Source organism: Lineus longissimus, chromosome 15 (assembly GCF_910592395.1).
Source record: "Lineus longissimus chromosome 15, tnLinLong1.2, whole genome shotgun sequence".
NCBI classification, from domain to species: Eukaryota; Metazoa; Nemertea; class Pilidiophora; order Heteronemertea; family Lineidae; genus Lineus; species Lineus longissimus.
Genome location: NC_088322.1, coordinates 11,749,266 through 11,771,132, shown reverse-complemented (window position 1 = coordinate 11,771,132; position 21,867 = coordinate 11,749,266). Strand labels below are relative to the sequence as shown.

At 43.3% G+C, this 21,867-nt stretch overlaps 3 protein-coding genes across 4 annotated transcripts; 2 read left to right on the top strand and 1 right to left on the bottom strand.

Moving 5' to 3' along the window:
* Positions 1-2,705: 2,705 nt before the first annotated feature.
* On the bottom strand, positions 2,706-7,644 carry LOC135499598 (glutamate receptor U1-like). Of its 2 annotated transcripts, XM_064790464.1 has the most exons (10): positions 7,567-7,644; positions 6,783-6,986; positions 6,386-6,489; positions 5,935-6,025; positions 5,484-5,642; positions 4,851-5,022; positions 4,241-4,458; positions 3,729-3,825; positions 3,337-3,490; positions 2,706-3,183 (listed from the first exon to the last, which is right to left on the bottom strand). In XM_064790464.1, the coding sequence occupies exons 2-10, from the start codon at positions 6,978-6,980 to the stop codon at positions 2,871-2,873; spliced, it is 1,506 nt and encodes a 501-aa protein (XP_064646534.1). In that variant the 5' UTR covers positions 6,981-6,986; positions 7,567-7,644; the 3' UTR covers positions 2,706-2,870. The 2 variants fall into 2 exon arrangements, with proteins under 2 accessions (XP_064646534.1, XP_064646533.1); XM_064790463.1 differs by lacking the exon at positions 7,567-7,644 and having other exon boundaries at positions 6,783-7,343.
* A 1,465-nt stretch (positions 7,645-9,109) lies between these two features.
* On the top strand, positions 9,110-11,763 carry LOC135500019 (tubulin alpha-1A chain-like). Its single transcript, XM_064791149.1, has 3 exons — positions 9,110-9,267; positions 9,492-9,714; positions 10,095-11,763. The coding sequence occupies exons 1-3, from the start codon at positions 9,265-9,267 to the stop codon at positions 11,225-11,227; spliced, it is 1,359 nt and encodes a 452-aa protein (XP_064647219.1). The 5' UTR covers positions 9,110-9,264; the 3' UTR covers positions 11,228-11,763.
* A 5,173-nt stretch (positions 11,764-16,936) lies between these two features.
* On the top strand, positions 16,937-21,290 carry LOC135499308 (uncharacterized). The gene is made up of 9 exons (XM_064790019.1): positions 16,937-17,131; positions 17,449-17,500; positions 17,777-17,913; positions 18,308-18,403; positions 19,070-19,173; positions 19,708-19,736; positions 20,212-20,335; positions 20,709-20,840; positions 21,108-21,290. The coding sequence occupies exons 2-9, from the start codon at positions 17,449-17,451 to the stop codon at positions 21,148-21,150; spliced, it is 717 nt and encodes a 238-aa protein (XP_064646089.1). The 5' UTR covers positions 16,937-17,131; the 3' UTR covers positions 21,151-21,290.
* Positions 21,291-21,867: the final 577 nt, after the last annotated feature.

Sequence of the window (21,867 nt, the reverse complement as noted above, 5' to 3'; positions counted from 1 at the left end):
TTCAGAAAGACACTGCTTTAACTCATCGCTTCGATCGCTTCGGGGACCTACCAGTATTCCACTGACAAGTTCCCAGGCTCAATAACTATTGCTTATTATAGCAATACTTTGGAGCTATCCCTGACGATAAGTTACAATTCTAAAGAAAACAAGGTCACGCTCGCATGGCGTATCATGTGTGGTGAATTTGGGTAAATTTCGGGATAAAATGGTCTGGAAGACTTACCTTTATGTTGGATTCAGTCAGAATGGTATGTCTCTCCCCAGAGTGGGTGATAATTTATAGGAACGAAATTGCACTCGTCGCTTTGAGATCCCCACTTGAAGAACTTCGTTCTCGATATATACCGTCCCCATGCCCATGCTTGTGATCGAATTAAGCATTGTAGGTTGTGTCGATGGCATCGTAGGTACCAGGATGCTTTTTGCCGCCGGTAAGAAAATAAGAAAATGTCGAATTCAGCTGAATCATCACCCTTAATCCGACATTCTTGATGCACACATCACTTTCTTAACATTGTGTGAAATGTAAAATCAAACGTAGGCTCATATACTACTTTACAACTGTACTGTATCAAAGCGCTATTGACGCTGAAAGGGTGGATGTCGTCCTGGGTGCCGACCATTGGTACCCAGGTTCGAGAACGACTGGACAATAAGCACCCTGGGTGCCATTACACTAGATAAATAGCACCCAGCTTCTTTTTGCCTGGCTTACGCATCTTAGGGACGAAGACGTTTCTGGCAATCTCGTTTTATCTCGCGCCGTGGTACTTGTGGCATTAGCAGTGCGCGAAATAAAAAGAACAGATAAACAGAAAAAACGCGTCTAGGCCTAAAGGTCTTTGAAAGCACATTTCGGATGATTTATTCAGAAAAGGTATATAGGAGCGATATATCCGAAATGTGCTTTCAAAGACCTATAGGCCTAAACGCGTTTTTTCTGTTTATCTCGAGCACTGCTAATGCCGCAAGTACCACGGCGCGAGATAGAACGAGATTGCAAGAAACGTCGCCCCTAAGATCCGTAAGCCAGGCAAAATGAAGCTGGGTGCTATTTGTCTAGTGTAATGGCACCCAGGGTGCTTATTGTCCAGTCGATCTCGAACCTGGGTACCATTTGTCCACCCAGGACGACGTCCACCCTTTCAGCGCTATTGGCCTATACACGGATTCATTCACCACCCTATTAAATCCAGAAACCATTCGGGAGAAATGAACGCTGACTGCGCGGTACACCTGGTCATTCGGCCATTCCCAGGTTTATAATGTATGATATGCTGTTTTGCTCCAGGCCGAATCAGCAGATAAGTCTATTTTACGGAGGAGTAAACCAAATTTCACGCTTGCTTCAAAGAAAATCGAATATCCTCAGTATCTGCCGAAAGACATGCGCATGTATACATGTATTTGTTTATACCTTTGAACGATATGATATGACCCCATGCATAGTCGATGGGGATTGATGTACATGTACATGTACATTGTGAAAAGTGTTTACATCAACATCGCTCCACCTGTCATCTGAAGAGGTATAGTACATATCACTTCAGATGTATATGCCACTTCCATCAATGTGGAATATCAGATAGGGGCGGAATGACGAAATATGGACAGTGCAAATGAACTCTACTATATAGGCACATGTTAATGCATGTATGCTGATGTGTAAGTAAAGGCGGATTTGGCATGTTTGAGGGCATTCAAATTAGAATCTCTGCCAGCTAAGCGCTAATTTTCACCTGTTGATGAATTGGATTCCTTCTAACATTGATTTGCACAAGCATGTATTTGCTCATTGAGGATGATATATACCAAGATATACAGATATAAGTGTGCAATCGATTATGATTTGCTAAAATTTCTACAAATGATGTAATTCTGCCAGAAACTTTCTCTACTAGGGTTGGAAAACCATAATTGCACACTTCATAGATGATTTCATGAAGTGACCAATCAACAAATGTTTCATTTGGAAGTGACTACTTGGCAAGCCCGGCTTACCAAACAGCGACTTTTTCTTGTCCTGAATGGAGAGCCGAACTCATTGATATTAAAGTAAAGTCTCCAGCTCGCCGAACAGGGTAGATTTTTTACCTATTGGCAAGCCCGGCTGGCCGAACAGGGTGGCTTTTTAGTGCTATTTGGCAAGCGGCTCTCCAAACAGGACAAAAAAGATGCCTGTTCGGCGAGCGGCTTGCCAAATAGACCCGGCCTTTTCATTTTGAGAAAACTCCACTCAAAGATTTCATACAGTTTGAATGAGTCTGTGCATGACATATGATAGAGTATAATGGCACGAAATGCATGAATAGCGGGTAAAGAGTTATAGAAGTGACATTGACTTTGAATATCACTCTGATAATTGGTGTGTGGCAGACATGGCTAGTATAACTAAGATGGCGCTGTTATCTCAATTTCAGAAAAATTGGCGACTGATCACTTTGTGAAATCATCGACGACTTGTTTGTGGACCACCCTACGTCAACGTCTGTGAATTGCACAACAAGAGGGGAACCTGTGTGAATTCGGTGTTTTGAAACACCAACCAACCAATGAATAAGTCAATATGACTATTGTAGATGCAACTAATTGAGTTTATTGTTAATAACGATTGTGCGTTTGCCATTGATAAGATGAGGACAGTTTTGTATTGGAGTTATTTAGTAAAAGTAACAAATATGTTTCGTTTCAGGAAAAAAGTGTACAAACAGCATTCTCGCCAGAAACATGTCGTTAGAAATAGGAGATTGGAAGTAAAAAGTGTCTCATCAGCCAAATCTCGCCGGTCATTTTAGTGGCACTATAATAAACAACCGTTTCTTGAAGCATACTTTTGTCTTGTTTTTGACACACCCTGCCGCATCGAATTATATACTCGATCGTCTCCTTCCATCTTTGAACTTAACATTATTATTACTCTTGCGGCTGGTCTTGCTCCCCAGACTGGTCGCTGTTGAAGTTTTCCTCTTAATCGCCCTCAAGACACATTTGAGAAACACCTCCACTAGTAACGCGACACTCCCCACAGCCAGTCCAATCCCTAATACGATGAATGCTCCCTGCGTGTCCTCGAGCGTGGCAGGCTTCGACTCTGAATACGTGAGGCCTTCACAGCGCTGCCTAGGGGTCCAGTCCTTGCGGAGTTTTTCAAGGACACCCGATTCAGACATTGCTTGAATTCTGTAACGAAATTATAGTAAATTACAGTGGAACCCCGGTAACACTCATGGGACCGTAGTTGAATGGTCGCGTTACCGGGGTGGTCGCGTTAGTGAAATTGAAAATCTGTTTTCGGATTTAGTTTTCAGTGATACTTCAAAAATGTTTTCTTACCCCTCTGACAACATCATTGTTAGGGGTGATCCCTTGCCGACTGCGATCCCGTAGCTAGAGAAATAGAACTCTTCCTTGGGGACGAACGTGAAGGAACAGTTGTCAGCAGCAACTCCTTCGAAGAAAGACTTCTCAACAAGCAGGGCATAGTTGTCTGCAAAACACCACAAACAAAAATGGGAAGGTAATTACGACCCAAAACATAAAACATTCAACACTATGAATGAAAATGGATGTGAAATGGCATCGTTGGGATATGCCATAGAAATCACCAAGAACATACAGCAAGTTCGCAGTACGAAAATGACTTGAGTGAGGCAATTTCAATTGGTGGCCATACCGACGACCCCTCTTCTTATAGGCATCGGGACACAATTATGCTGTCGCCTCACCTGAAATCACCTTCTCCTTGCCCGCAGAGTAAGAGTCCGGTTGATTTTGTTTGTCCATGGTATTCCAAATCCGCTTTGGCGCACCAGCCTTTGAAGTCTTTTGGCGCCCAGAGTTGAAAATAAAATATCGGGAGAATGATGATAATGTCGCCGATCCCTTAAGACCCTTCGTTATTGCTGAGGACCGGTTTGCCGCAAGGCTTGTTCTCCATACTTCAGTGTTCCATACAATATATAGCTCTTCTAGAAAGACCATGACTTTTTCATACGGGGTAAACACAGGCGAAAGTGTCAATCTATCTTTCAGCGTTCCCAAACAATGAGGAGAACACTCAGAAACGGTACGTCAAAATGCTCAAAAATGTTACACCTGTATTGTTATATGAGAGGTTCTGTATCCTACACAGTGCGAAGTTATATGTACCTCTCCTAATATTAAGAAAAAAATAATACTGTATCATCTCATTTTAAAAGACGCATTTCGAAAAGACAGCAACCGATGTTAACCTCACCTCCAGGAGAGTCCACAGAGCTGTTCCCTGAATAGTGCCATATGTCATATCATTTTGGGCCGCCAGCTCACTTAGGGATGAAATCGGTAGTGTAACCTTGGTAACGGTCAGGAACGCGATGAGGTTGCCCGAGTAGGTAGCCAAGATGACGACTACGAATAGCCACCAACTGGTTAAGAGAAGCCGCCCGCTCATGGCACGGGGCGTGGTACTCTGTCCTGAAAAGACAAAAAGACTAAAAGTGACTTTATCATAATTTTCAGTGATCTCCGATAACGCCCCTTTGCCTGCCGCTACTAAAATACTGACTGCCCATATACGTCATATTCGCTCAATAACTGGCCTTGGAGAGCGTAAACATGCAGATTTATGTGGTGGAAGCACATAATGCGATGGGTAAAATATGAAAATGTACATCAAACTGTAGCCAATTGCTGTCAGTTGTTACAACATACATGTACGCCTCAATTTCAAATAACCTGAATTGTTGTGTACACCTCCTCACGTCTTCTATCTTCTTTGTCAGCGTTCGGAAATCTGGTACAACAAATCAGGTGTACATCGAGGAGGCGGTCACTTGCTTGGTTTGTAAATGAGAAGAAGTTGTTACCTTGGTTCCACAGACATCCAAATATGTACCACAGACACGGCCCAAACTTCAGTAGTTTGAAACTCTCCGGGTAGAAGCATGGGTCCTGATTGCTGTAGAATGGAGAGGCCCTCATGAGAAGCCACAGTAAGATGGAGCACACCGGGATGGAAATGATGGTGCATATCCAGACCTGAAGGAAAATATAAGAAATATCAAGTTGCATCATTGTCATTGTTTCGTCAGCGACCCCGTGTCTATTGCCAACTGTCATTGTTCAAGCACCTCTGTCCAGCTTTACCCGGCGACATCTTAGGTCGGCGAAGCTACCAAGATATAAATCTGGAATGACTTCCAATACCTCTGGGTTAGATTCGTTTACCCATTTAACCTTGGCAACATCCATTGCTATAGACTGTAACCGTTATATGATAAAGAGCGCTTTTCGGCAAAGTGACTCACAATCACAAAAACATTTTTAAGGTTTTTCATTTTACCGAAAATCCACTAAAGGGTGCATACATGCATTTGTGTTGGCCGAAAAAGCTTTAATTGTTCTTCAGAAGCTCAAAAACCTTTATTTCTAAGAATGTACAACCTCATGTCAGCAGCCAGTAGCGACCACGGCGCCTTGTGACTGCGGCTGTAACTCACCAATGTGTTCAGGGGAGCCAAATATACCAGCAACCTGCCCAATGACCCGGGCGTCTTCACCATTATGATCGACGCCCCGAAGAAGAAGGCATCCGCGAAGTCTACCACCGCAGACCGAGCGGCGGTGATGGAGTGCCCAGCAGCAGCGAAATCCACCTCCTGAGACAAAAGGAATGTTGATAAAAAAATTTAAACGATGGCTAGCCTAATTCTATTAGGCCTAGGCCCCACGGGTGGCGCTGATCGGCCACTGCCTGTGATGCACGAGTCGGCACGTGGCGGACGATACGATGGCATGTCAACATCACCGCATCACGGAGAAGAGGTTAAAGGTAGCCTGATACTATTAGCAAGTAGAGGGATCGTCCGACTTATTAATCACAATCTCAGTTTCATTCGTCCAGAATCTGACAACTGTGGTAATTTGACATTGCGTATTTCTTCAACTCACCCCTCTCATCACTTGACCGATCATACCATTCCAACTTCCGTCGCCTACGGGGGCTCCCCAATAGCCGTCAGGGGGTTGCACCCAGGTGACCCTTGAAATTGTATTTGAATTAGTTGACGTTGTGTGCGAACCATCAAGGCAGCCATGGAATTTGCTATAACTGCTTGACGAAACACTATTTTTATAGCGGCAGGACAGAGTACTGGGAACTCGTGAACCCTGGCTAATATATTAACCTTCTAGAGCAAAAATGTTTTTGTCAAAGAACATGTGCTCTTCTTTCATGGCACCATGTTTGAAATAAATTTATAAAACATTCCTTTTTTTACTACATGTAACACCCCGGGAAAATTGAGAAAAAAGCCCTGAGGTTTTAAAGCGTTTGAAAAAACTTCAAGGGGTTTTTCAGTTTCCCTGAAAAGGCTTTAAGGGGTGACTACATGTCACTCACGTGAAATTGAGAGATCTCGCGAGGATGTTGACAATATCCGGTACCAGTCCTACTATGGCAAATGACCCGTCGGGGAAGCTCTGGTTTTGTTGAAAGTACGAGTACTGCAAATATAAACAAGTGTACATTGTGTATTTCAACCCTGAAGAACATGCCGAAGACGATGAACCGTGGGTTTCTGATAAGCATAATTATGTCACAGAGCCTTTTATAAAGTTGACTTCTGAAAACAGTGAAGTGAAATTTCATCCACATTTTAGTGATCTCGATATATCAAATGGAGATATTCGCTTTGAACTGCTGATTATCCTTCACATTACAACTATTAAAAGCATCAACATCGAGACATGCGATCAACTCCGTTTGGCGCATTGTGCATTCACTGTACATTACTCACCGGCAGAGTTGTGACCCTGAAATTCATTCCATTGAAACCATTTCTAGAGTTTGGGAACAGCGCATCGGAGTCGAGCTGTAGCCCGTCGTGTCTGTTCCACTTGGCCGTTCTGCCCAATCTCATCTTGGTACCAACCATGAGGGTGGCCCGGAGTTCATACTGGGTGTACCTCGTGCAGTTTTCGCCCATAACGCGCATCCTCGCCTTGAAAATAAATTAAGTGGAAAGTTCGAAACCATGTGTTATAATTTTGAAAGCTTGCGTTGCTTGTGGAAAGGGTCAGCTGTCCGATCCCAGGAGCATGCTTGAAGTCTTTGCTCTCGAACTCCTCAAGATACTTCCCTAACCGCTGCGTTTTAAGGAGCGTAGAAATGAAGACACGCCATACATAACAAGCTCTGAATACAGATCAGGCGATGCGCTGTATTAGTTCGTGTAGGCATGATAGCCCTGATATATGATTATCGCGATAGTAGGCCTTCAGCGTTTGTTCATGAATCAAACGTATGTTCCATGACTTTCCGATGGTGACACTGACAAACTTTTGACGGACACAGACGATGGCTAGTGACACACTGGCGTGGAAGATGTCACGTGATGTTCATTCGATGTTTCATGTATTTTTCCGGGCACCCAGCAACAAAACCAAAATAAATACTTATTACACGTGTATATGGCCATTAACCACGCCCTTGTCGAACCTACGGAGCCGCGTGACCTTCAACGCTCTCTAGAACCGTAAAGTAGGTCAAGCCATCAGACGTACGCTGACTATTTTCCTTACCAGTCAAAATGCATCTTGCTAGCAAAAGTCATCCATCTGCTAATATTTGTGAATTCACCAAAGGAAAGAAAGGACAATGAATATACATGTACATAAAATAGTATCACGTGTTTTTGTTGCCAACGACTTTGTCCCAAGATCCTAAGTGTGCCAACACGACACAGGTACAAACTGTTCGCATGTTCTTGCAACATGCGACATCATAGTCATAAACGCTTGGTTGAATCTCTTGAAACATTCATTGCTAGGCAGAGGCGACGTGCCACTGTGCCCATACTCGCCTGTTTTCCGCGGCCTCAAAGGAAGGATTTTCATTTTTCTGTAGATTGGCCTGATATGCACACAATCAAGAATTCATATGAGTTCTTGATACAATGTATTCAAAACCAGAAAGGAAAATAGATCATCTTCACTTGGCGCTTTCCTGTCAAGGAGAAAGGCAACTGTTACAGTGTAGGTAATCAAGACGGACGTTATTATACCAATGCCTACGCGTTGACAAAGGCAGAAAGCCTGAATAAAAGTTCATTTGAAAAGAATCACATTAGTGTTGAAACCCATGGCCATAACTTTGATATACAGCCTGAGTAGGCCCTATATCAGAAACAGTCATGAAATTATATTCTGGCGTTTTCAAATTGGTCAGTTTTGAACACCTGTTTAGGCCTACGCCATTAAGAATTTGATTTTCGCAAGTGTTGTGAGATGGTTCATATCTTGTAAATTTTAGATAGGCCAACATTTAGGGCCTACATTCAGTTTTGGTGAGATCTTCATTGCAGTCTGAAATCAGTGTGTACACCAGTTTGTAAAGTTCGGGTTCAGAGGCTGTCTTCAAAATAGTAATGATATTGATAATGATTATAATTAAAATCATAATTATCATAATAATTATAAGTAGCCAATGATCATAAACCAGAGTAGCGCATCATTGACCGCAGGAAGTTCAGTATGATGCAGAGCGGAGATTCAAGTATGGCTATTCCTCAACACAGGAGAGGTTACAACTGTAAAAATCAAAGCCGACAAAACTCTGCTACGGAGAGTGATCCTTATCTTTAGTTCAGCGCCGGGGGGGTCTTTTACAAAGTGATCTCACTGTTGCGACAAAATGGTGTCAAATTCGTGTCTCACGGATTTCTAAGCTGTGATAGACAGTTTATACCTATCAATGAAAAAGATCCTTCCATGAATGGCTTTCATGTGAAAAGGAATTCAAATCTAAAGCGAAAAGGATGACTGTGTGACAGGCCTGATCATAGATCTGTTTCATTCCCTTTGAGGCGGATCATAAAAGGACCCGATACAACGAACCCTCGAACAAAACAAATGCATATATCGATATGATAAAAGCACCTTTGACATTCGAAATTTCTTGCTCATACATGATGTGTGTTAGTCACATTATTGTTGTTAGTAACCAGGCATGATAAAGTAAATAAACTATGAAACATCGAGACTTTCCGAGGAATCCCGAGACGACACGAGAGATAACAGACCAATCCCGTTGCAGCAATATCTGAGCAGCCAATGGGATCAACGGGACTGACAGATAGTTCGTCGTTGCCAGCAGGCTTTATACCTTACCCTAAGGCCCCGTTTCCATAATATTCCAATAACTCGCCTGGTCCAACTCTTTGTCGTCGGTCCGTGAGGTTAACATTGGTCTTCGAAAACCAATCTACTTAAAGTTCAATCATGGTAAGTGCACTCGCAGCTCAATTTTTAAAATCGTTTTAAAATGCTAGATTTTTAATTCAAGATTTTGACGTCACAAGTTCACTCCACTTTTCAGTGTTTTCAATGGGGCTACGATGAAAATTTGTTCAGTCCATATTTTTTCCAAACCTTCCCCGCCAAAACCACTTGGTCTCTTTATAAACATGTCCAAATACATGTATGTTAATTTTTAACTTCGTTTTCAGCGTGAATGTATCTCCATCCATGTCGGCCAGGCCGGAGTCCAGATGGGCAATGCCTGCTGGGAGTTGTACTGCTTGGAGCACGGTATCCAGCCTGATGGCCAGATGCCCAGTGACAAGACCATTGGAGGTGGTGACGATTCCTTCAACACCTTCTTCAGCGAGACTGGCGCAGGCAAACACGTCCCCCGTTGTGTCTTCGTGGATCTTGAGCCAACTGTAGTCGGTAAGTTTCTTAATTTGTAGAACACCAAAAAGCAATACATCTTGGAAAGTATAATTGTATAGAAGATGAATTGTCACCAAAAGACTATCCCCATAATATACGTTAAACATTGTTTTAGTAATGCATGGAAACAGGTGCTGATGCATCGTGAATACACGCTCCTTATTTGGGCTCTCTCATCGTAATAAATATCATTGGATTCGTGATGGATGTAATGTAGTCCGGTCTAGATTCCAGCTAACATGATAACAGCTACAAGTAACCCACAAGCGTATGATTTACTGACAAAGGCTTTTCCCAACTAAGGATTTGTAACGTGTCATTCACACCTTAATCTCTTCGTTGATTTTCTTTTACATTGGTTTCTTGTCGACTTCCAGATGAGGTCCGAACTGGAACCTATCGCCAGCTCTTCCACCCCGAGCAGCTCATTACCGGTAAGGAGGATGCCGCCAACAACTACGCCCGTGGTCACTACACCGTCGGAAAAGAGCTCGTTGACCTCGTCCTGGACAGAATTCGCAAATTGGCCGATCAGTGCACCGGTCTCCAGGGATTCCTCATCTTCCACTCCTTCGGTGGTGGTACCGGATCTGGTTTCACCTCCCTCCTCATGGAGCGTCTCTCAGTCGACTACGGCAAGAAGTCCAAGCTGGAGTTCGCCATCTACCCAGCTCCCCAGATCTCAACCGCTGTTGTTGAGCCATACAACTCCATCTTGACCACCCATACCACTCTTGAGCACTCCGACTGTGCTTTCATGGTCGACAACGAGGCCATCTATGACATCTGCCGCCGTAACTTGGACATCGAGCGACCAACCTACACCAACTTGAACAGGCTCATTGGTCAGATCGTCAGCTCCATCACCGCTTCTCTGCGATTCGATGGTGCCCTCAATGTCGACATCACTGAGTTCCAGACCAACTTGGTGCCCTACCCACGTATCCATTTCCCTCTGGCCACCTATGCCCCAGTCATCTCTGCCGAGAAGGCCTACCATGAGCAGCTGTCCGTTGCTGAGATCACCAACGCCTGCTTCGAGCCAGCCAACCAGATGGTGAAATGTGACCCTCGTCACGGCAAGTACATGGCATGCTGCATGTTGTACCGTGGCGATGTTGTCCCCAAGGATGTCAACGCTGCCATCGCGACCATCAAGACCAAGCGGACCATCCAGTTTGTCGACTGGTGTCCTACTGGCTTCAAGGTCGGAATCAACTACCAGCCGCCAACAGTCGTCCCAGGTGGTGACTTGGCCAAGGTCCAGCGGGCAGTCTGCATGTTGAGCAACACCACCGCCATTGCCGAGGCCTGGGCTCGTCTTGATCATAAGTTCGATCTTATGTACGCCAAGCGTGCCTTCGTCCACTGGTACGTCGGAGAGGGTATGGAAGAGGGAGAGTTCTCCGAGGCCCGAGAGGATTTGGCTGCCCTTGAGAAGGATTACGAAGAGGTCGGTATGGATTCCGCTGCGGGCGAGGAGGGGGAGGAAGAAGGCGAGGAATATTAAGCAAAACTCCTGGCAATCAATCCAATGAGTAGGAACCATTGACATTCACAATAACGAAAACAACAATTAAAGTACGGCAATAGCCTTCATTGACATTGAATTTTCCATAAAAATTAAAGTAAATAGTGTAGGTGCTACCAAGACTTTTCGGTGGCAGAACAGTGTAATGAAAATGATATAAACATGTTTTTTGAGTGATACAGCCATGAAGAGAGGTGCGACTTCCCCTGACCTATTTTACAGTAATGGACAGGATATCAAGCAAATAATCCTTACCCTAGTAAAAGTCATCACGTCTCGTCCACTAGGCCACTCCCCCTTGCAATCCTCTACCGTCTGGTTGACCAACACCCCCGCATTATTCGCGGCGATGTGTCCTTCCACAATGGCTTCGATGAGATTTTCAAGTGCAGTCTGAAAGCGAGGCGTTTATCAGGAACTGAGCTGTCGCAAATGTTATCAAATTGAAACAAAACTTATGATGTCAGTGTAAAACTTTTAAAGCAATAAAATACTCTTACATTCTTACCTTTCTACCCCGTGGTGCTCGATTTATTCATCCAAAATCTGTCTTCACGACCATCATGCCGGGATGATAGACTCCCAAGGCAGGCTGTTCATCACCCTAAACATACCTCCATACACTGTACAATCTTAGAAAAAATGTTTTGACGTTTTCAGCAAAGATTAATGTGCACCCTGTAGAGGTTTTCCAACGAATCTAAAAAAAAGGTTTCTCCATTTAACCGAAAAACCTCTATGATGTGCATATTTAAGCTTCAAATCCTTTACTTGTAGGAGTGTATGTTAGGGGAAGGGCAAGACCGAACCATTCCTTCCGGAGCGTAGGATAAGACACCTTTATGCTTCAACTTCAACCTTATTTTCTCAACACTAGCCTACATTAAACAGATCATTACACGAGACTCTCGCACAGTCGGCTTTCGGAGTAATTCCTTACCTCTGGCGGTTCACAGAGCCAAGACTCTTCCCTCGCCACCTGTCTTATGAGACCGATGTTGTCTAGAACCTTCAGCCTCGGTTCTATGTTGTCGTAGGTCACCGAGGGGTTAAGGATAACCCAGGTTTTGCCTTTGTCTCGCATGGAAAGGGTTAAAGCCTGAGAATGAAACGAAAATAGATAAACAAGAGAACAGAACTGAGAGCTTGTTTCTCTGATTCGGCAAATCATGCAACTACTGTACATGTAACAAGTACTGGTATGCGAGTATGCGAGGATGGTCAGAGTTGATGGGGCTTTTTTTAATCGAAAATTGCGTTTTTTTTGCACATTTAAGGGTCAGGGAGGTGAAAGCAAAAAACAAGGTCTTTGAAAACATGTATGTCCACTTAGGGAGCTGATACTGAACTGGAGTATATCGCCTGTCTCAGAAAGCCTTGTCTTACTTCATCGCAGAAAGGCAATCGCTCAAATCAAAGGCAATAAATCGACACGGAAAATTCCCACCAGTACCTTGTCCAAAACATCCAAAGTGTTCTCATCATCAGCAGCAATCATATAATTCCAATAAGCCTTTTCCCAATTGTTATATATCTTCTTCAAGGTCGTTTCAAGGTCAGACACCAAGTCCAAATTGACTAATATTGTTGAGATGACCTTGTTGTGTAGGAGTGTCTGTATTTCATCGAGAACAGCAAAACCTGAAATCAACAAAGTATGTAGTATTGTGCCTTTTCAGGCGGTTACGATATCCCTTTGTTAACCGCTATGTTTGAACTACCAACCCTCCTTTATGTGGGTTGATTGGCCATCATAGAAGCGGTTTGGGGAATATGAAACCTGGCCAATCGACCCAGGTCGACATGCACAGGACTTAAAGACTTCAAAGATCAACCTGGACTTCTCTACTGGGTTTGATGTTGATGCCTGAACCGGGCGATTGGCCAATCCAAGCCAGAACCGTCTTCTTCAACTGGACAAGACCAGGGGTCTATGACAAAAAGAAAACCACCACTGTATGTGCACGATTTCGTGTAAGGCCTTGCCGAGTTAACTCCCATCTCAAGCAATTCGTGTCCGTCACCATAATCATTTCATCGGCTTGATTTCATATCTATAAGACTATGAGTTTTTACATACTTACTAAAGGTCGAGTCGTACAATATATTCACATTTGTCCAGTTCTCCTTGACAACGATTTCTCGAACAAAATTCGCCATGTTGGATTTTTCAAACTCGATGTTGGAAAAGAAACAACCTTCTCGCACGTGACAGGGGTCCGGCCCAACATTGATGACGGGAATTTGGAATGCATTGAATGTTGATTTGATGACATGGATTCTCTTGCATGGCGTCAGTGAAACGACTGTGGTGACGCCATTGGATGCGGCTGCGCACACTAAAACGATGTTAGGGTATATTGAAATCGAGGCTACCGTCTGCAGAAGTATAAAAATGCTGTATTGCGGTAAAACTATCATAAGATAGTTAAATTTTGCAACACGGTATCAAATGCGTGCTCCTTAAATAAATGTATAATGCATGGGGTCCCTTTAAAGGCGTTTTACGTTTCGAAGCCAGCATCAAAACCCAATTCAGGACATCCGTCCAGGAGACCATCAATGCCAGTAATGACAAGTTTTTTTATGAAACGAAGCAAGCCGAAGAATAAAAAATGAGAGAGAAAGAAATGACAAAACTCATCGAATTCACCGTAAAGTTAGAAATGAGATTGAAGACCTACGTTCTGCTTCAGTGAAGTGCCCATCTTTTATTGTGATCACGTGATGTATCAAGGTCACATTCTCGTGGCCATCACCGTTGACTGTGCTGACTGCTTCATCAATTTCCGCCACACTGGTGGTGGAACCATCATCGAGGACGAAACCTGGGCGAAAAGATTTTGTGCATTTTATATAATGATAGATATTACTATCGACAATCGACAATCGACAATCGACGACATTTCCCTGAAAAAATCAAGACGCCGGGATCAGTAACGGTGGTGGTCAATTTATGTTTTAGAGTTGGGAAATTATGCAAACGATCTTTCGTTAAAGTACAGGCTTATCCTAGTAGATCCGTGGTTAAAGTAAACAATTCATTGCTACGTCTCATATTCGCAAGCAACTCTAGTACGACCAGTGTATCGTACAGGTCGATTTTTATCGAGTCAGAACATGGGATCACGGCATCTTAATGGTCCAAAGTGATATATACTGCGCTTTTTTGTATGTATTATGCATTTATTGAATATGCTGCACATTTTCGGTAGGAGTATATTCATTTAAAGGTCATAATGGACCCGATACCTTGTCTCCAAATTAGTTTTACATCAATCATTCATGAAATGCACAATATCAATCCACGTTGATAAGGGAGGGCACACATTGAGAGCATTAGGGCTGGCATATAATATGTAGAAAGAGAATCTTTAGTCGATAGACGACAAAAGTCTTAATAAGTTGACTGCAAATGTTTATTCCGCTCCGGATTTCTGTTTTATCGATCGGTTATGGCAATTATTTTGCCTCAATATAACCTGCTCCTCATTATCCCCGAAGTTGTTGTGGTCGTCGCAGATATCAGCGACCACCATTGAGCATCTGTGAACGAGTATTTTTCGTCACTGCGACCAGCGATCATGATCGCAAGCAACAAAAATCTCTCGTTTACGGTGGTCATGGCACATGGGGCAGGCTACGATGAGTCGGTGATCGCGCCGACCTGTAATTAATGTAAAAATTAGAGTATACCGTTTTCCCCCGCAGACGAGAGGTCTTTTTGTTGCAAATTTATAGTACAGTGTGGCTACTTTAGTCGCAGGTTGCAGAGTTAAAGGTCGCTTAGTTGGCGACGCTTTAGTAGAATAAGATGGGAACTACATGTAGTCATTTTTTCTTCTGTGGGTAGAGGAGATTGTAGGCGCCGGTAGGCTGGTGGAGGCCATGGTTAGTACAATACGCTGGAGAGTCCCATTAAAGCGATTTAGCGTTAAAAAACGAAGCTGTTTTTTTTTAAACAAGAATGACCATGGGATCACCCATGGGGCCCGACTGGACCAATTGTGTTAAATTCTTATCATGGGCAAAACACCTAAAGGTTAAATGTACGAAAACGTGGATAGTGACATTCGGCCGACCAATCGTCATTATTGCAAAATGAGCGTTAAATATCAAAGAGGCGGATTTCGGTACCGGGGGTATATTTCGATACCCTTATATGACATAATTTTGGAACAAATTGTGAAACATGACTTACCTAGATGAACTCTAAGAACGCTTGCTTCCGCCGACAATATTCCACATATAATAAAACACGCCAAAATGATTATTCCTCCACGCTGCATTATCTGCGTTTTCATCAAGATCATTTACTTTTTGTATTTGAATTATCAATTTCAGCATCAACTTTTTGCAAAGCATGTTGTGTGTCACGACATATCTGCAGATCTCGTCGATTTGGACTACAATCATTGGCGATATAAGCGTATTATTTTTTTCTCATTCATTATTTACAATGTAACTCATTACGTAAGAGTAAACATCTTTCCTGCTGTCTAATGGACTAGCTGGTCAATAATAGTCCGTGTAGCAGGAGAGGCAGTCACTATGAATGGTGAATACTAAAATGGTGAACCATTCTACCGCTGGCCACCATTTTACTTCCTAACCAAAACATATCATATTCTCAGCGTCCTTTCTTTATAAGGGCAGATTCTAAGCCTTGAGCCCTAGAAAAGGCAGCTGAACTGCATGCACAAAACCAGAGCGTCCCATGCGGCAATAGTAAGAAATTCAAACGATCGAAAGGTCCTTCTGAATACGGTCTGAAACATGATAGACCTCCAATGCTTCGATGAGCTTGATTTCACAAACCAGCAAGCCACAGGACGATGCGGTCAGTCTCGGAGAATTATGGAAGAGGAAAAAATCAAAATCTTCTCTAAGGATTCGAACCCGGGAACTCGGGCTCAGAATACGAACGCTCTAACCGTCTGAGCTAGGGCGGCTTTCTTGTGATCCGCAGCTGCCAGCAAATATATCTTATATGAAGCGATTATGCTTTATTTTTGAGAGATGAACCAGAAATTTTCCGCACCGTCCTGTGGCTTACTGGTTTGTGAAATCAAGCGCATCGAAACATTGGAGGTCTATCATGTTTCAGGCCGTATTCAGAAGGGCCTTTCGGTCGTTTGAATTTCTTACTATTGCCGCATGGGGTGCTCTGGTTTTGTGCATGCAGTTCAGCTTTAATGATTTAAAAATCTCTACGGTGGTCGTAATTGGGGTTGCTACATGCAATGACCTAGGGGATCTTGGCCCTAGATATAGCTACTATAATTTTATATAGAATGTTGAATAAATTTGACATAAAATTTGACACGATGTTGATTTTAAGAGCAAATAATTGTTGTAGTGTACTCTAGTGACAGTTTGATATGAACTGACAGAATGTTTTCAATCTTAAACAAACACTATCGTGGGAATATGGGGCCTATCTCTGAATTTGTTAAACATGTCTCTTGACATAAAAGACAGATCTGGCTTATTTGAAAAGATGCCGTCGACGTTCCCAATGCCGATATTTATTTTTGCATGACACAGACCTCGTTCCCATATATAGTTTATGGGGATACAGGCCTCACGGTTCAGTAATGGTCAAACTGGTGATAAGGTCCCAGGGTCCGGGGATGTCCTCTTTCAAAATCAGAGCAAGAGAGACAGCACCGAAAAACAATCGGACTTGATAATATTATCTTCCGTCGATCCATCAAGTCATCCCCACTGTCACTGGCAGCGGTCAACAAGTGGATTTAAACCATTACCACCACCAGCCGTACCATATCGCTTCACTGCATCAAGCGATCTTACCCGTGACCTACCTCCACTATCTCCGCTTTTGGCATCAACTTGTTCCTGGCGTCAGTTCAGCAGCCTCTTGTGAGTATGTGGTCTTCAATGTTGAGTACAAGGCCGTGCCAGGGGAGACGTTTCATCTTCAACAAGAGGCTGCCAGTTGGTTGGTTCTTCAGTGTTCCTTGAAACGATCACACACCGAGAATGAGGCGAAGGCCGCGGCAGCTGTAAAAAAATATAGTCTTCTTTCTTCTGTGTGATGAGTTGTTGCCCGATTTTGAGGCTGTAAAGCTAAATTTGATAACATGTTCCATTAGCCGCAGTTTCCAGTTAGGTTGTACAGGCAGTTGTACGAGTTTAATGCCCCTCTCGCCTGAATAAAGTCGTTTGTTTTTTTTCAGATGAAGATGTGGTCACTGATATTCCTCTCAGTGTTGGCTTGCAGCAATATTGGTAAGTTCAATCTCACAGTGAATGTGTTTTCAGCCCATTTTTGATGTCTCAAGGCAAAACTCACACTGCATGTCTGCAACAAAACTCGTACGTATGTAAATCTCAATGAAAATTTGCCGTTTTCTCTAAGCCGCACAATTTCGCTGGAACGATTTTGTTCAAATGCATGTTGACTGACATGTGCTTCCTTTGAGACCAAATTTGATTTGGTTTTTTTATGACACCCAGTATGATACATGAACATGAATACTAAGACTCTATTTCTTACTTCGCAAGCTCTCGGGCAAGAGAGGGGTAATATAAGGCTGGCACTATTCGTTACTTCGGAGCAGATACAGGCCTACGAGAACTTCCAATCTGGTTTCACTTGGTCCAAACTACAGCAAAGCCTGCGGACCGAAACACGACAAGGGGTAAGCTTTTTATTATGGCATACGCCTGTCTTGCTACGGATTTGCTAGACCGCCCTTGGTCACCTCTCTTCCTTGACCGGTCTCCTAGCCCTTAGTTCCGATGGTTTTGGATTTTCTGCGAGAAAACCAACCAAGGTTTTATTTTAAAAAGGAGGAACCGTACCGCAAAAGTCCAGTTCTTTAACGACCCTTTTCCTTAGACCTCCCCCGCTCTAGAAATCCTTGATATATACATGTATGAAAAAGGTCTTTGGCTGAACCTTCACAGTGATCCGCAGTACTCAAGGATGGGTGTTGATACAATATTAGGTAAGATGCTTATGCTGTGTACCAGTTGCTTTAGAAGACATGGCTTTCCCATATTTTACACGCTCAGTTATTTTTTCCTTTCAAGATTGACTGGGTTCTTTCAAGGAATGCAGGCTTCCCCTACGACATGTCCGTGTCCATTGCTGATATACAACGAGTGGATAGCCGAACTGCCGACCCGGTGAGTTTTTCAGATTAGAAATACAGATACTTTTCCCTCCTGTTCTTCGTCTCTTCTTCGTTCTCTAGTCTTGTTCCTTGCCTCCTCCTTCAAGCCTTGTTCAGCTTCTTCGTCTTCTTTCGTATTAAAATTCTTCTTATTCTTCTATTCTAATTCTACTTTCTATACTCGTCATTCGCCAATCGACGTATTCTTCTACTTCATTCTTTGTCCGACGACTTCTTCTTCTTCATTCGTCATTCATCATTCAACGTAATTCAATGTTGTGTACATTTTTTATACATGTACATATGTATTGTTCGTTCTTCATTCATCGTTCTCCATTCTTCCTTCGACGTCTCCATCTTCATTCTTCGTTCGACGTAGTCTTCATTCTTCATCCTTTATCCTTCATTACTCATCGGTCATTCTTCATTCATCGTTCAACCTCTTCTTCTTCATCATCTTTTATTCGACGTATCCTTCCCCTCATCCTTCATCAGTCATTTTTCAAATCATTCATTGTTCAACTTATAATTCATCTTCTTCATTCTTCATTCTTCATACGTCGTCTTCTTCATTCTTCATTCAACGTCTCCATTACCATTCTTACGACATTCATCGATCAACTTATTCATCTTCATTCGTCATTCTTCGTGGTGTTACCTTGTACAATCCATATTTCAGTGGATTCAATCCGCCGCGCGATATGATGGAGATGGGTTCGTCCAGTTAGCTGAGTACGCCAAATCGCATTCATCTGGGTACGATTTGGCTGCGCTCATCTTCTCGTAAGTATCCCAGTGCCTCGAAGTGTCTAAAATATACCAGGGGCGTAGCTAGCTCCTATATCGAGAGGCGGAGTTATTGAAAACCGGTGCCAGGATGCTGTGTCTGAACATGGGCGGCACCTGATATATTCTTTGGAAGTGACTACTTGGCAAGCCCGGCTTACCAAACAGCGATTTTTTCTTGTCCTGAATGGAGAGCCGAACTAATTGATATTAAAGTAAAGTCTCCAGCTCGCCAAACAGGGTAGATTTTTTGCCTGTTTGGCAAGCCCGGCTGGCCGAACAGGGTGGCTTTTTAGTGCTGTTTGGCAAGCGGCTCACCAAACATGACAAAAAAAGATGCCTGTTCGGCGAGCGGCTTGCCAAATAGACCCGGCCTATATCTTTATTAGTTTGTACTTAGTTTGTACTTTTAATGTCGTCTGGATGTCGAAAGCCATTTCAGATAGGAGGCTGTCAAATCTTGCATATTTGATAACTGAGTCGAAGAGTTGTTAAATGCTCCACGTGTAGCTGCTCTTTCTTAATTTCCAGAGATGCCGAGCAAAAGCGATACAATGCCCGTAAGTTCACGTTCGACCCACGATCTATTCTCGACAAAATTATGTCATCGATATCGATGCCTACCGAATCTGTTGCTGGTTTCAATCTCAAAATTATTCGTTTCAGAATCGTTGAACGAAATGCAACGAAAATCCGCTTTTGCCGCTTTCGCAATCTCTGAAACGGAAATTATCGTTGCAAATCGTTTCCCTCTTTGCGTTATAAATTATAATCATAAATCGTTTAGCATAGGCCTACTACAAAGCGTCGGTGATAAGACGATGCCGGTCCACTGCGTCCGGAGTGTACACTCCGGACGCTACTTCTTCAAAACAGATTAACAGAATCCAAACCCATGGTTCCTGTTTGCAACTTAATTTTCAATTCTTTATCTTCTTTTTTTGTCTCCGATTGAAATGGTCAACTGCTATACGAGTATGCTTTTGGACAAAAGCAATACATTTTGTTTTGATTTTCATCCATATATACATATAGCCTATGGTTTTGCCCCCATCGGCGCCGCCTGCTCGAAATGGCCAGTGCTCGTCGTGAACGGACAGATCTTTAACACCGGAGAAGGAATTTGGTCTTGGCTGATCGCACATGAGATAGGACATCAGTAAGTGTGAAAGCACCCCCCCCCCCCCTCCGTCCCCTTCGCCAAATCAGGAGCTTAAATTTGTTACTGCCCCCTCCGTCCCCGTGCCGGGAACTGATACCCCTTTATTTAACTTGGGCACAGTGCGGATGGCAGAAACTAGCAATCCATGGTTTCTAGGCGAATCATTGCACATACGACAGGTCTACCCCATGCTGTGACATCATGCATGTCCGCCACACACACTACCACACACCATCACTCCCCCCCCCCCCCAACACCACCATCAACACCACCACCAACACCACTACAACAACAACCACAACAACCCCCACCACTACCACCACTACCACCACATGTTCCTAAATCAACAATAAGTATTCGACCTTTCCAGGCTTGGCGCAGAGGAAGGGCCGTACGACAAGTCCGACGCATGCTATGACATCATGTCCGCAACTCCGTCGGATCTAGACAAGCACAAGCTGTGGAGCCGGTGTTCGTGGGATGCAGTTGAGAAGACCGCAATGTAAGTTTAGAAGCTGTGACGATAGCTCCAGCTGGTCTCTCCATTAGACAGTCCATTGTAGTATCGTTCTTACTTAAAGGCCCTTCGCTCCAACATGTGTAGTCTCCGTATAAGGGCAATTCAATGTAGATCCGAGATTCATTTGGTGACATTGATCGAGAAAGAGATAACGACGCAACACCAGTTCGAAACGTTTAAAGTAAGAAAATGTTATTTAGTATGTGATCACCTTTAACTATTAACGCTGCAATTTACACCATTTTTCAGGTCTGAAGGACTAAAGTGCCTTGGCCTTTATGCCAAAAAGTAAAGGGAGAGTACCCCTATAGGTTAAGAGGGATCCCAAACGCAGTGTCAATGAAAAGCTTCTGAACATTGTCAAATTCTCTTGTAAGAGTGTGATCGACCTTACCAATCGAAAAATAAAAAATATTGTCAAATATTATATAATTTCATGTTTAAGTTCTTTACTGCTGCAGGCCAACAGGTCCTGCAGCGTAATAATGGCATGAAAACCAGTTAAGCTAAGCATCCCTGTCAAAAACTCTGTCACAAGACACCCAGCAAAGTCAATTTCACAACCTCATCTAAATCCAATATCAGTACCTCAACAGTGCAAAGCATCAGATCGGAAACAGGTGTTTATTTGCAAGTGAAGTAGTTCCTTGTCAGTGTGGCCATCGGTCATCCAGTCTCTTTCCGTAGAGAACAAATTGCAAGGGGCCCGTCTTTAATTGACAGGTGTCAACCGACATCATGACCATCAGCGAAAGCCGATTGGTCAAAGCAGCGGACAAGATCAAAAGCCGGGATCGGAGAAAGTTTTGACACGGATATTAAATGGTCCAACATGATTTATAGCGGCGGGTCTTTTGATACCTCATTAAAAACGATGCAGATGGCCGACCCCAGGTCAAAATAAATGATAGCATTGGACAGCCCTCGCCTAAAGCGATAAACAAGAAAAGCCAATGTTAGCTGATCAGGCAGCTTTGGGAGGAAACAGATTTATATATGAGTTTTCAAC

What these genes read in the sequence shown, in the direction of transcription:
- LOC135499598 (XM_064790464.1), bottom strand. Translation starts at nt 6,980, where the DNA reads ATGCGCGTTATGGGCGAAAACTGCACGAGGTACACCCAGTATGAACTC. An exon ending in TGGCTCCCCTGAACACATTG is followed by an intron (nt 5,023 to 5,483) that starts GTGAGTTACAGC and finishes ATTTTCCTTCAG; the next exon opens with GTCTGGATATGCACCATCAT. An exon ending in ACAATGATGTTGTCAGAGGG is followed by an intron (nt 3,184 to 3,336) that starts GTAAGAAAACAT and finishes ATTTCGTTACAG; the next exon opens with AATTCAAGCAATGTCTGAAT.
- LOC135500019 (XM_064791149.1), top strand. An exon ending in TCTTGAGCCAACTGTAGTCG is followed by an intron (nt 9,715 to 10,094) that starts GTAAGTTTCTTA and finishes GTCGACTTCCAG; the next exon opens with ATGAGGTCCGAACTGGAACC.
- LOC135499308 (XM_064790019.1), top strand. Translation starts at nt 17,449, where the DNA reads ATGAAGATGTGGTCACTGATATTCCTCTCAGTGTTGGCTTGCAGCAAT. An exon ending in GGACCGAAACACGACAAGGG is followed by an intron (nt 17,914 to 18,307) that starts GTAAGCTTTTTA and finishes TTTCCTTTCAAG; the next exon opens with ATTGACTGGGTTCTTTCAAG. An exon ending in TTGGCTGCGCTCATCTTCTC is followed by an intron (nt 19,174 to 19,707) that starts GTAAGTATCCCA and finishes CTTAATTTCCAG; the next exon opens with AGATGCCGAGCAAAAGCGAT.